Genomic DNA, 12,355 nt, shown 5'->3' with positions numbered 1-12,355 from the left:
ATAACTGTTGAGGTTTAGTAAAAGTCCTGTAAATGTGTTACGTTAGTATGAAGCCTTTCCACTGTTCCACTGTTAAAGAGACTACATCACATTCATGTTACAGGAAAGTCACAAGAAAAATCTGAACGGAACAAATCTAAAGATGTATTTGTTTGGAAAAAGGACACAGACACATAATGTACATATTGCGACACACAGTTATACATGTCAAGAAGTACAATTTCATTGTTAAACAGCTCCGCTGTATCTACCTCAACTGTCTGGAGATGCAGGGCCATTGATCCTTGAAGAAGTCGATCAGAAACTGAAAGACTTTCTGATATTTATGTCCAGTTGTCCCAGCCACTGACTAGGAGTTTACCTTTATTCTCATATTTGTAACCTTTAACTAAAAATATTTTTACTTCTCTTATTATGGATTCTTAACCTCTAAAATATTTCTCCCCCAAGAGTGGTGGTAGTAAAATTAGGAACAATTAAGCATATTTTTTGCAACATGAATGATTTATACATAAGTAATGTCAGGTAGGTTTGATCCAGGCGACGTCGGCTCCTCTACCCGACACAGCCCAATCCACAGCACGGTGGCTGGCAGCAGGGCATTTTGTTGTTAGAGACGACTTCAACCTCCATCAGGTCCTCCAGGGTATCATCCGGTTGTTCCAGTTGACCGCAAGCCTCGGCCCACGCTGGCTGGGTCGCCTCTACCGACCAGAAGGCAACAGGAACCTGCAGAACACCGTAAAGTTTAACTCCCACAGGTACAAAAACCCCACCTGGTAGAAGACACCCACCCAGGTACAAACACTCCTCCAGGGAACAGGACACGTTCCTAAGGTGCAGACACTCCAAGGGATAGAGGTGCAAGACACTTTCATAAGGTACTTGAATCTGTTCTACCTGCAGGTGGAACCTTGTCTAATCAATCTGTTCCAAACAGGAAGTGTTCCCTCTCTCTGTGTCTGTCTCACCCTCTGCTGCATCTCGCTCAGCATCGCCTCCAGCGATGCGACGTGATTGGTCAGATCTGGGCTCGGCTCCTCCTGCAAGGTGAGCCACGGCACCTGGATGGAAGCCACTTGAGCTGCCACGCCCACCACGCCATCCATGCATCCTGGAGAGAGACAGACGAGAGGTTCAACACTAGTGACATACATACAATAACATCAGATGGGACTGCACTGATCCAGTATCCTTTGTTTTCAGGGATCCTTGAGGGGTGTCTGCGGCTCCTGAAAGAGGTTCCAGTGGTTTCGAAGGAGGTTGTTGGGGCCTTTGAGGACATTACAATCCTTAAAGAGGATAAAGCTTAAAATGTTGGGGGATTTAAAAGAAACCGTTCAAGTCGGCATCACTGAGGGTCTAATTGAGGGAAGGGTATCCTTGAGGATGTTCTAGTTACCTTGAGGAGGTTTAAGAGCTCCTTAAGAAGTTCCAGTGGTCCTCAATAAGGTTGTAGGGCTAGTCCTTGAAGGATTTGCTGTACTCATTGATAATGTTACTACCATTCTTAAGGTGGTCTATCCAGTTATTCTTTGGGAACTTTTAGGTCTTCGGCACCATTGAAGAGGTTCCTTCGGTCCATGAGGAGGTCCAGTGGTCATCAATGAATTGGTCGATGAAAAGATTCAAGGACTTAAGGAAGGATATCCCTTTTTGCGTGAGTTTTTTTGGGTATGAGGGATATTAATCCCCAAGGAGAAGTACCAAGAATCAATGAAAATGTACCAAAAATCTTCAAAGAAGATATTGTAGATGTCAGAGAGGAACTATCAGGGAACCATGAAGATCCTTTGAGAGTTCTTGGTGAGATTATTGGGGTCAAATCACGTTTCAGGTGTCTTGAAGAATTCATAGGGAGGATCTCTGAATTACTGAGGACTCACCAGGAATCCTTGTGAAGCCCACAGGAATCATTGAAAGGTTGTAAGGATCTTTAATGTAGTTCAGATCTTCAAGTTAGTTCCATGGTACTGAATGTGATTCAGAGGGAAGGAAGGAAAGAAAGGCGGTAAGGAAGGAAGGTGAGGAACTAAGGAAGGAAAACCGGTGTCAAAAGGTAGAAAGCTTAGGAGACACACGGCTCAGCCAATCACAAAGCTTCCACAGACAGGAAATGAAGGGCATTAGCTGACCTGTGTTGACTAACGAGCGCCTGCTGTTGCGCTGGGTCAGAGGAAACTGTCCAATCAGATTGCAGGCCTTACGCAGATCAAACAGGAAGTTCTCGATAGCTGACAGGAAGAGAACCCACAGACGCTCTGATGCCTGTCTGTCCTCCACACCGGAGGGGGCGGAGTCAGAGTCTGACAGGAGATGCATCAGACGCTGGGACAGACCTGCAGACACACAGTCAGACAGGTGAGATGCAGACAGGTGTATGAACGGGTGTTTTTCGGTCGGAGCGGTTTTCCCTACCGCTGCATATCCGGTGTGCGAGGGCTCTCGTCTCGTCCATCTCGTCTCGCAGGAAGCTGCCGTCCGCCGAGCTGCCGAGCGACGCCGCCAGCTGCTGGAAGCAGGAGGTGACCCGACCGAGGGCCTCCTGAGCGCGCTCACACTCGCCCTGCTGCCGCCGCCGCGCCGCAAGCTCGTCTACCGAACGACGCCACCGGCTCATGATGTCATCACCGTCCTGCCGGGGAGCAAGCATTTGTTTTTCTGAATTCGTTTTGATTATTGTCTGACAAACCTCGTTCATGTTTAATGTTAATATATCTAAATGAATTAAACATTTAAGTAAGAAGATAGATAAATAAACACAGAAATACCTGAGAATGTTCAATGTGAATGTCACTGTTTGTGTAGTTACTGCGGTACTGGGCCACCAGGGGGCGACTCCTCTGGTTGTATCGAAGTCTATGCTTCATGCTTTTTATTATTGTTTGACAAACCTCCTTTTTGTATTCATGTTTAATGTTAATATATACTAAATGAATAAAACATGTAAGTGACAAAACAATACATAAATAAACACAGAAATACCTGAGAATGTTTAATGTGAATGTCACTGTTTGTGTAGTTGCAGCGGTTGGCCTGTAGAGGGCGGCCTTTAAAGACGTGTCAGTGTCATCTGAGCTGAAACATGAAGCATTATTTTAAATGAAAATACATTAAAATCATAAAATGTATTTTCCTGTAAAGAGGATATCACAGTGAAAGATTTTAGAGATCAATCATTAATTATGTATTGTTCAGTCTAAAAAAATGTATAATTATAAAAAGATTTATGTTTATTACTTTCTATTGATTCTGGTGCCATTCATAGTATTTATTACAGCAGAAGTTATGAAACTTTTTCTGAATTCTTTTAAAATATAAATATATCTTAAGAGGATCGATCAAAACTGGAGAAGAATTTCTACAATCTTGCAACCCACAAGTTACTAATGTCTCTTTACCGATAAAAGCCTCAGTAAATCCCATATATTATTCACTAATTGAACACTCATTCACAATTTTTAAACTCTTCATCATCATAAGCTTATTAAAACATGGTGTGGTAAAGATTACATATTAAAGTAAGCTGATAGCAATGATTAAAATCTGCGGTATAAACAATATATTCATCATTTATAGATTTATAACGTTTAAAAGACATAAGAGAGTTCAGGATTCAAGAGGATGTTTAAAGTTTTAAGCTTGTCGTCTTACCTGCTGCTGATCCCGACTCCATCCTCCTCCTGTGTTGCAGGACTGTGCGACGTCAGGCCGGTTTCTATAAACATTCTTCTTCTCCTCTCGGGGGACGTCAGTGTTTTTTAATTAACGCCAGCTGAGGTTCCTCCCAGGAGCCTCTTTATTTTACCCTCAGCCACGTCTTTCAGGCAAACCTCTCCGTCGGGGATTCACCTGTCCAGGTAGACTGGGTCATGTCCCAGTTATTTATAGACGGATGGACCCAGGTGCTGTTGTTCTAGTCTTTTCCATTCCTTTAATGCTGCTGTCGTCACTTTAACGATGTTTGTTGCATTCATGGATGTGAAAGTATTTTTAGATTCACACTCATCACAGGTGTTCCCAGGTGAACTGTAATGACACACTGCATTCTCTCTCCTGACCACCAGGGGGAAGACTCCTCTGGTTGTATAGAAGTCTATGCTTCATGTGTTAAAGCTGCATTCTCTCTCCTGACCACCAGGGGGAGACTTCTCTGTTGTATAGAAGTCTTTGCTTCATGTGTTAAAGCTGCATTCTCTCTCCTGACCACCAGGGGGAGACTTCTCTGGTTGTATAGAAGTCTTTGCTTCATGTGTTACAGCTGCATTCTCTCTCTTGACCACTAGGGGGCAACTTCTCTGGTTGTATAGAAGTCTATGCTTCATGTTTTAAAGCTGCATTCTCTCTCTTGACCACCAGGGCTATTGTATGAACACTAGTCACAGTAACTGCACAGTAATACTAATCAGTAAGCAGTATTCAAAGTTAAAAAATCGAGTCATATTTCAGTGTCTGTAGTTTATGCATGTTTAAATGGAGCACACATTGCACATGCTCCACCCACGACAATGATAGGAAGTGACACAACAACTGTTGCAGTGACACCAACAGTGTCCTCCTCATCACGGCCATCATCATCATCATATGATCAATAATCAAACATCAAATCAAACAATGGCACTTTATAAAGACAGACAACTTAAAGGAACAGTTCAACAGATCATTAAATCTCTTGTTCCCTGTTGTTTCGGAGGGAAACTGTTAGCTTAGCACAAAGACTGGATAGCAGGGGGAAACTGTGAGTTTAGCATAGAGGGCTGCAAGCAGAGAGAAACTGTTAGCTTAGCACAAAGGCTGCAAGCGAGTTAAACTGTTAGCTTAGCACAAAGGCTGAACTGTTACCATAACACAATGTGCTGATAGCAGGGAAAAACTATTAGCATGGCACAAAGGCTAAGCGGTTGACTTAGCACAAAGGCTGCAAGCAGGGGTAAACACTGGTGTTTCTTTGAGGCTCTATGTTTCTGCAGCACTGTGACTGTGTTGTGTTGTGACATTTACACGAGGTGGTTGTTAATTATTGTTCAACATCAGCAGAAGAAGACGTGTCGTGAAAAACATCCACACACATGATTTCTGCACCGATAGTGTTTTTTTTGTTGTCAAATCATAGATTATTTTTGCATACACAAACACACACGTACATGTGAAAGTGTGAACGTTCAGAAAAGTTACAGTTACATCTGAATAAAATACACTTATACACTCAGTTTATTCAAAATGATTAAAACAGTTTGTTATTTTAAACAACCTGCAACAAAACTGCAAACAAAGAATCTAATTTAGATTTAATTTGTGTTATGATATTTATAAGGCATTATTATTATTATCAGTCCTACATTGTGGGAATACAGTTCAACAGGAAGCCAGGACTTTGATGGAGCTATGCTAACAGTCCCCTCGATTTCCAGTCTTTGTGCTAAGCTAGGCTAACAGTCCCGGACCTCTTTTTGTACGGGAGTCTGAAGGGAAACAGAGAACGAGCGCGTTTAATGAACGTCAGTTACATATAGACACATATTAAACAGTTACATGTCTTGTTTTGAACAAGGTTAATTGGTGTTATTTAAAGTATCTTTCGGTCTGCACAGCACAGCGGGTCAGTCTTCTACAACAGCCTCAATGTTCACAGACAGAAGTATCCTCCGATTGGCCGACAGGTGTCCTGTGACATCAGCTGACAGTTTGGATCCTTCTGTCGTTTCCGAAAATATGATAGAAAACGACTTGTTCATAGTTTGTCCAGCAAGAGGCGACAAAGAGAAACACCTTCACAGTAAAACACAGCAGAGAGAGAGAAACCCCACCTCTTCTCTGTGGTGATGTCATCACCTGGTCCTACTCTGATTGGTCAAAAGGGAGGGGGTTGAGGGGTATGCTGGTATTTCGAGGGGGGCGGGGTCAGAGTGGACAGGTGTGTCAGTGTTTGATGGGTCAGTCTATAAGTGAGTGATTCTGTTGTTCTGGTATTGCTCTGTTGTTATTCTGGTTTGGTTGTTGTTGTGTTGTTACTGTGGTTCTGGGTGTTGTTGTGTTGTTACTGTGGTTCTGGGTTTTGTTGTTTTGTTACTGTGGTTCCGGTTGTTGTTCTGTTGTTACTGTTGTTCTGGGTGTTGTTGTGTTGTTACTGTGGTGTTGGTTGTTGCTCTGTTGTTATTCTGGTTTGGTTGTTGTTGTGTTGCTACCGTGGTTCCGGGTGTTGTTGTGTTGTTATTGTGGTTCCGGGTGTTGTTGTGTTGTTACTGTTGTTCCGGATTTTGTTGTGTTGTTACTGTGGTTCCGGGTGTTGTTGTTTTGTTAATGTGGTTCCGGTTGTTGTTGTGTTGTCACTGTGGTTCCGGGTGTTGTTGTGTTGTTTCTATAGTTCCAGGTGTTGTTATTGTGGTTCAGGGTGTTGTTGTGTTGTTACTGTTGTTCCGGGTGTTGTTGTGTTGTTACCGTGGTTCCAAGTGTTGTTGTGTTGTTACTGTTGTTCCGATTTTTTAAGTGAAAGAGATCCTGGGTTTGGGTCGTCCTCATGCTGTGAATGTTCTTTTGTATTGTTGCGGTGACTCGTTTTTGTTTGCTGGTTCTGGTCGCATTGTTGTGGTTGTTGTTGTTGTTGACTCTTTGTTGCGGTGGTCGGTGCCGGGTCACGGCAGCGCGTGCGTGCGCGCGGCGAGCGCCTCCATCAGCTCGTGGCAGAGACACTGACAGAAGCCGTAGAGGACGAGCAGCAGCAGCGTGGAGGGAACCAGACTCACCAGGACGACGCCGAGCCACAGCTGACCGATCATCAGCAGGTAGATCCCCAGAGGAAGAGAGCTGAAGTACACCTGTGCAGACATACACACACACACACACACACACACACGCACACACAGACACACAGACACACACACACACAGACACACACACGCAGACACACACACACACACCACGTCAAACACACACCATGTCAGACACACACAGACACAACGTCAGAGACACACGCACTCACACACACCACGTCAGACACACACACACAAAAACACGCACAACACGTCAGACACACACACCACGTCAGACACACACACGCAGACACACACTCACTCACACACCACGTCAGACAGACACAGACAGACACACACAGACAGACAGACAAACACACCACGTAAGACACACACAGACACACACACACACACACACACACAAACAGACACACCACATATGACACACACACAGACACACCATGTCAGACAAACACACACACACACACACACACACACACACACACACCATGCCAGACACACACACACACACACACACACACACACAGACACACATACACCCCTCAGCTCATGCGGGGCCTTCCTCCTGGCACTGGCCTGACTAGATACTGACTGTACTGAGAGTACTGAGTGTACTGAGTGTACTGAGAGTACTGAGAGTACTGAGTGTACTGAGTGTACTGACCAGGCACAGCGCCCCCAGCAGGCAGCGCGGGAAGCTGCGGGACGTCCAGGCGCGACACTTCTGAGCCGGCAGGTTGCAGGGCAGCGAGTCCAGGCTGGCCGGCCGGTACAGACCCACCACGTTCAGCATGCTCAGGGAGTCAGAGGACGGAGAGTCCTCCGGGAGCTCCATGATGGTGATGACCAGACAGTCTGAGGAGCGGTGGGACGACTCCACGCCTCCTCCTCCTCCTCCTCCTCCTCCTCCTCCTCCTCCTGAGAGAGGGAGGGAGAGAGAGTTATGTTCCAGTCTGCAACTAAGAAATCAAACACAGACAAACTTGTCTGGTTATTTTACCGGTCAGACTGTTTGGACTCAGCACCACTTCCCCTCCTCCTCCTGCTCCTGCTCCTCTTCCTCCTCCGACTGCGCATCCTGCTCCTCCTGCTCCTCCTCGGCGAGCTCGGTCCTGACAAGACAGAACAGCCAGGATGTGTCGGTCGTCCTCCATCAACCACACCTTAATAAGAGGACAGAGACAGGAACACGGCTTGTCCAACTCGGAAGTGGAGGAAAATCCCTCGTTAATAAAGCCTCACCTCCTACTTAATAAAGCCTCACCTCCTACTTAATAAAGCCTCACCTCCTACTTAATAAAGCCTCATCTCCTAGTTAATAAAGCCTTATCTCCTACTTAAGAAAGCCTTATCTTCTACTTAATAAAGCCTCACCATCTACTTAATAAAGCCTCATCTTCTACTTAATAAAGCCTAACCTCCTACTTAATAAAGCCTCACCTCCTACTTAATAAAGCCTCATCTCCTAGTTAATAAAGCCTTATCTCCTACTTAAGAAAGCCTTATCTCCTACTTAATAAAGCCTTATCTCCTACTTAAGAAAGCCTTATCTCCTACTTAATAAAGCCTCACCTCCTCGTCGGGGACGTAGGTCTCGTGGCGACAGAATGGACAGCAGATGATCGACGGCGAAGACTCTCCTGAAAATCAACCAGAAGAGCCACATGACAGTTAACTAACCTTTACCGGGTCAAGTGAACTCACCTTTACCGGGTCAAGTGAACTAATCTTTACTGGGTCAAGTGAACTAAGCTTAACCTGGTCAAGTGAACTAGTCTTTACCAGATCAAGTGAACTCACCTTTACCAGGTCAAGTCAACTCACCTTTACCGGGTCAAGTCAACTCACCTTTACCGGGTCAAGTCAACTCACCTTTATCAGGTCAAGTGAACTCACCTTTACCGGGTCAAGTCAACTCACCCATGTCGACCATCTTCTTCAGACACTTGGCACAGACCCGGTGCAGACAGCCCAGCAGTTTGGGTTTCCTACTTCGCGTGTCGTAGCGGTTGTAGCATATTTTACACTCGAGTTCCTCCAGAGTGTAAACCAGAGACTGGGCCCAGGTCTGCACACACACACACAACGATGACAGAAGCTCGGTTCAAACTGTCAGAACTTTATTTAAATTCTTGTTTAGGACCTGATGAAGTTCAGAGTTAATCATTAATCTCACCTTGGCTTCAGTCTCCCGGCCAGGCTCCGCCTCCTTCGGCTGACTCATTCTATTGGCTGTCGTCGTCACCCACCTTGAACCAGGAAGAGGGAGGGAGGAAGAGGCGGGCCAGCGGTTGGGGGGCGGAGCTTAGCTCAACCTGAAGCCGTCAGCTGACTGAAAGAGAATTTTTTTTCGTAGTTTCAGCGGAGTGAAGCTGTTCTTTAACAAGAGGTGCGAAATGACGAGCCGCTCGTTTTTATTCACTTCAAACAGGAAGTAGTATCTGGGAATTTTTGGGCGCATTAATGGAAATTAAACTGCAAGTAGACAAACGCATGTTGTTGCGATCGACACATCTGGGCGACACCGACCTGACTCCAGATCAGCCGATCAGTCTGACGGTCTGGAAGGACGCCCATCTGTAGAGACGGAGAGACAGACGGGTCAATGAGACAGACGGGTCAACGAGACAAACGGGTCAACGTGATAGACGGGTCTGACGGACAATACACAGTATCCACACGGCTGGTAGTACCACACGGCTGGTAGTATCACACAGCTGGTAGTACCACACAGCGTACTAGCAAGTACTACCACTGTGTATACGTATTACTTATCTCATCCGGTTTATTGTTGATGTTCAATTACCGAGTAGCCTCAGAAACACAAACACACACACACTGTTGTATTTATAGGCCGCAGCTGTTATGTAACTGGGGGAGGGGACACTTGGGGATGCTGATGTTGCCACAGCAACAGCTTTACCTGTGCCTGAACCCCCCCCTCTCCCACCAGACGGGCCAATCGGGTGACTCAGACGTGATCACACGCCGCTGAGCGGGAACAACGAGATCAGCTGATTTTTCTTTACCGACTGATCCGAGAGGAGAGGATGATTTGTGCTCCTCACTTTGAACTGACTGCAGATCAGACTCTCTTCCTCTTTCAAAAGTTTTGAAGCTTTTCAAAGTACTTGTGTGTAGTACTGCAGTATTGCTGCTGTGTTCTAGTGTTTCTGAACAGACCTCAGGTCAGTCTGTCTCCTGACGGACTCCTCCGCTCTGTAACGATGCTCAGATAGTGTCATTTGTTGTCCTCCATTTTGTGCGAGTGTCAGTCAACATGCAGACTGTCTGCTCCAACTCCCACAATGCACTGCTTCACATGTGATTGATATGTAACTGACCGTCATGTGACTGTACAGCACTGTGTCGTAAACTATGTTCTACTGTGTAGTATACTATGTTCTACTGTGTAGTATACTATGTTCTACTGTGTAGTATACTATAGTATATTGTGTAGCATACTATAGTATACTGTGTAGTAAACTGTATACTGCCTGTTGTAGAGGGAACACCAAGCAACCAGTCGGGTTCAAACAGAACCTTCAGCTGAAAGACAATCATTACTACTGCTGTGACATCATTACTACCAATGTGACATCATGACTACCACTGTGACATCATGACTACCACTGTAACATCATTAACCGCTGTGACATCATTACTACTACTGTGATATCATTACTACCGCTGTGACATCATTGTGACATCATGACTACCGCTGTGACAACATTACTGCGACTCCTCTGGTTGTATAGAAGTCTATGCTTCATGTGTTAAAGCTGCATTCTCTCTCCTGACCACCAGGGGGCGACTCCTCTGGTTGTATAGAAGTCTATGCTTCATGTGTTAAAGCTGCATTCTTTCTCCTGACCACCAGGGGGTGACTCCTCTGGTTGTATAGAAGTATACTATACGCTTCATGTGTTAAAGCTGCATTCTCTCTACTTACCACCAGAGGGTGACTCCTCTGGTTGTATAGAAGTCTATGTTTCATCTGTTAAAGCTGCATTCTGTCTCCTGACCGCCAGTTAATTTCGTAAATTATGGTTATTTAGAGTCAAACAGACCATAAAGATGCTTTAGGGCGGATCTACAAGGTGATTATTGTTTTCAGCTCTCTACTTATTTATTTGAGTGACATCACTCCCAAGGCTGCGACCTCATTGGTGGAAAGCCGTGCATGTTGCCACGGTGTCGTGTTGCCGCTCACCTGCTGGACGATGGATGTTGAGTCGATGGGTGCCCTGGGTGTGTAGTTGCAGGCTGAGTAGCTGTTGTGTCACAATGAAGCAACGCGGGGATGATTAAACCTCAACAATGTGGGTGACAGTTGCTGATGATGTAGTTTCCGTATAGTTTCCTTTAGGCTGAAGCAACATGGTGCTTGTTAAATCTCAACAGTTTATTTCCAAGTTGCGGCAGGTTCTGTTGCTCTGGGTGTAGTTGCCGTGGGGTTTAGTTGCTGTAGTCCTTGAAGCTTTAAGGTTGAAACAATATGTGGTTGATGAACTTTAAGAGTCTAGTTGGTGTACTCTCTCTTTATTGTAAGTTAAAGCAACGCTGTAGTTGTGGAAAATCAGTGGCCTGGTTGCTTTACATATAATTGCTGCAGATTCTGTTGCGGTCGGCCTGGATGTTGTAGTTGCTGTAGTCTCTGCCAGATTAAAGCAACGTTAAACATCAACAATCTAATTGCTAGTTGCTGCAGGTGCAGTTGCCTTACATGTTGTTGTCGCCTAGCGGGTCTGGTTGCCGGAAGGTCTGTCGTCTAAAGCAACACTGCAGCAACAGTCTGGTTGCCGCTGGTGAGGTTGCTGTAGTCTCCCGGGTTGAAGCAACACTGCGGTCGTCGATGCCCGTCATCGGTCTCATTAACAGTCCGTGATCGTCGCGCGCCTCCGCAGTGGCAGCAGCGGGGAAGAAGGAGGAGGGGGGGAGGAGCTCGCGGGCCGACCGAGAAGGTCTCCCGGTGTCTCCTGTGTCCGTCGGTCGCCGGTTGTCGGTCGGTGACCGGGGCTGGTCTCGGTGACTCACCGTCTCTCTCTCCTCCGTCTCACTGCGGCGCGCGCGGCCGGCGGGCGGGCGGGCGGCGGGAGCCCGGGTTACCGTGGCAACCGGCCCGCAGCAAGGATGACGGGAAATTTTCTCCGACTGACGATGACGTATACAGCAGAGAGGATCGATGACGTGATCAATTACCCGATCAGTTCATAAACCTGTTGATAAATAATAATTCAAATATATATATATATATATATATATATATATATATATATATATATATATGTATATATATATATATATATATATATATATATATGTATATATATATATATATATATATATATATATATATATATATATATATCGTATTGTGTGTATATATACATCTCTCTCTCTCTCTCTCTCTCTCTCTCTCTCTCTCTCTATATATATATATATATATATATATATATATATATATATATATATATATATGTATATATATATATATATATATATATATATATATATATATATATATATATATCGTGTATATATAGATATAAATTAATATTTCATTGTTTGCTTCCCTTTTTTAC

At 45.0% G+C, this 12,355-nt stretch overlaps 2 protein-coding genes across 8 annotated transcripts; both read right to left on the bottom strand.

Annotated features, from left to right (window-relative positions):
- Positions 1-555: 555 nt before the first annotated feature.
- Positions 556-2,620, bottom strand: zgc:109913 (regulator of G-protein signaling 9-binding protein). Its single transcript, XM_068595304.1, has 4 exons — positions 2,419-2,620; positions 2,136-2,339; positions 972-1,114; positions 556-729 (listed from the first exon to the last, which is right to left on the bottom strand). Exons 1-4 carry the CDS (start codon positions 2,618-2,620, stop codon positions 556-558), a joined length of 723 nt encoding a protein of 240 aa, XP_068451405.1.
- A 1,823-nt stretch (positions 2,621-4,443) lies between these two features.
- Positions 4,444-11,889, bottom strand: LOC137795992 (E3 ubiquitin-protein ligase RNF182). 7 transcript variants are annotated; one of them, XM_068593614.1, is made up of 9 exons: positions 11,497-11,889; positions 10,984-11,427; positions 9,300-9,347; positions 8,947-9,102; positions 8,691-8,838; positions 8,343-8,410; positions 7,771-7,933; positions 7,435-7,682; positions 4,444-6,815 (listed from the first exon to the last, which is right to left on the bottom strand). In XM_068593614.1, the coding sequence occupies exons 4-9, from the start codon at positions 8,992-8,994 to the stop codon at positions 6,633-6,635; spliced, it is 858 nt and encodes a 285-aa protein (XP_068449715.1). In that variant the 5' UTR covers positions 8,995-9,102; positions 9,300-9,347; positions 10,984-11,427; positions 11,497-11,889; the 3' UTR covers positions 4,444-6,632. The 7 variants fall into 7 exon arrangements, with proteins under 7 accessions (XP_068449715.1, XP_068449716.1, XP_068449714.1 ...); XM_068593615.1 differs by having other exon boundaries at positions 10,984-11,044; XM_068593613.1 differs by having other exon boundaries at positions 10,984-11,889.
- Positions 11,890-12,355: the final 466 nt, after the last annotated feature.

This window comes from Clinocottus analis, unplaced genomic scaffold, assembly GCF_023055335.1.
Source record: "Clinocottus analis isolate CAN_PGR_092001 unplaced genomic scaffold, fCliAna1.0.p SCAF_3, whole genome shotgun sequence".
Taxonomy (NCBI): domain Eukaryota; kingdom Metazoa; phylum Chordata; class Actinopteri; order Perciformes; family Cottidae; genus Clinocottus; species Clinocottus analis.
Note: the sequence above shows the minus strand (reverse complement) of the source record. Positions and strands in the feature narration are given on the sequence as shown.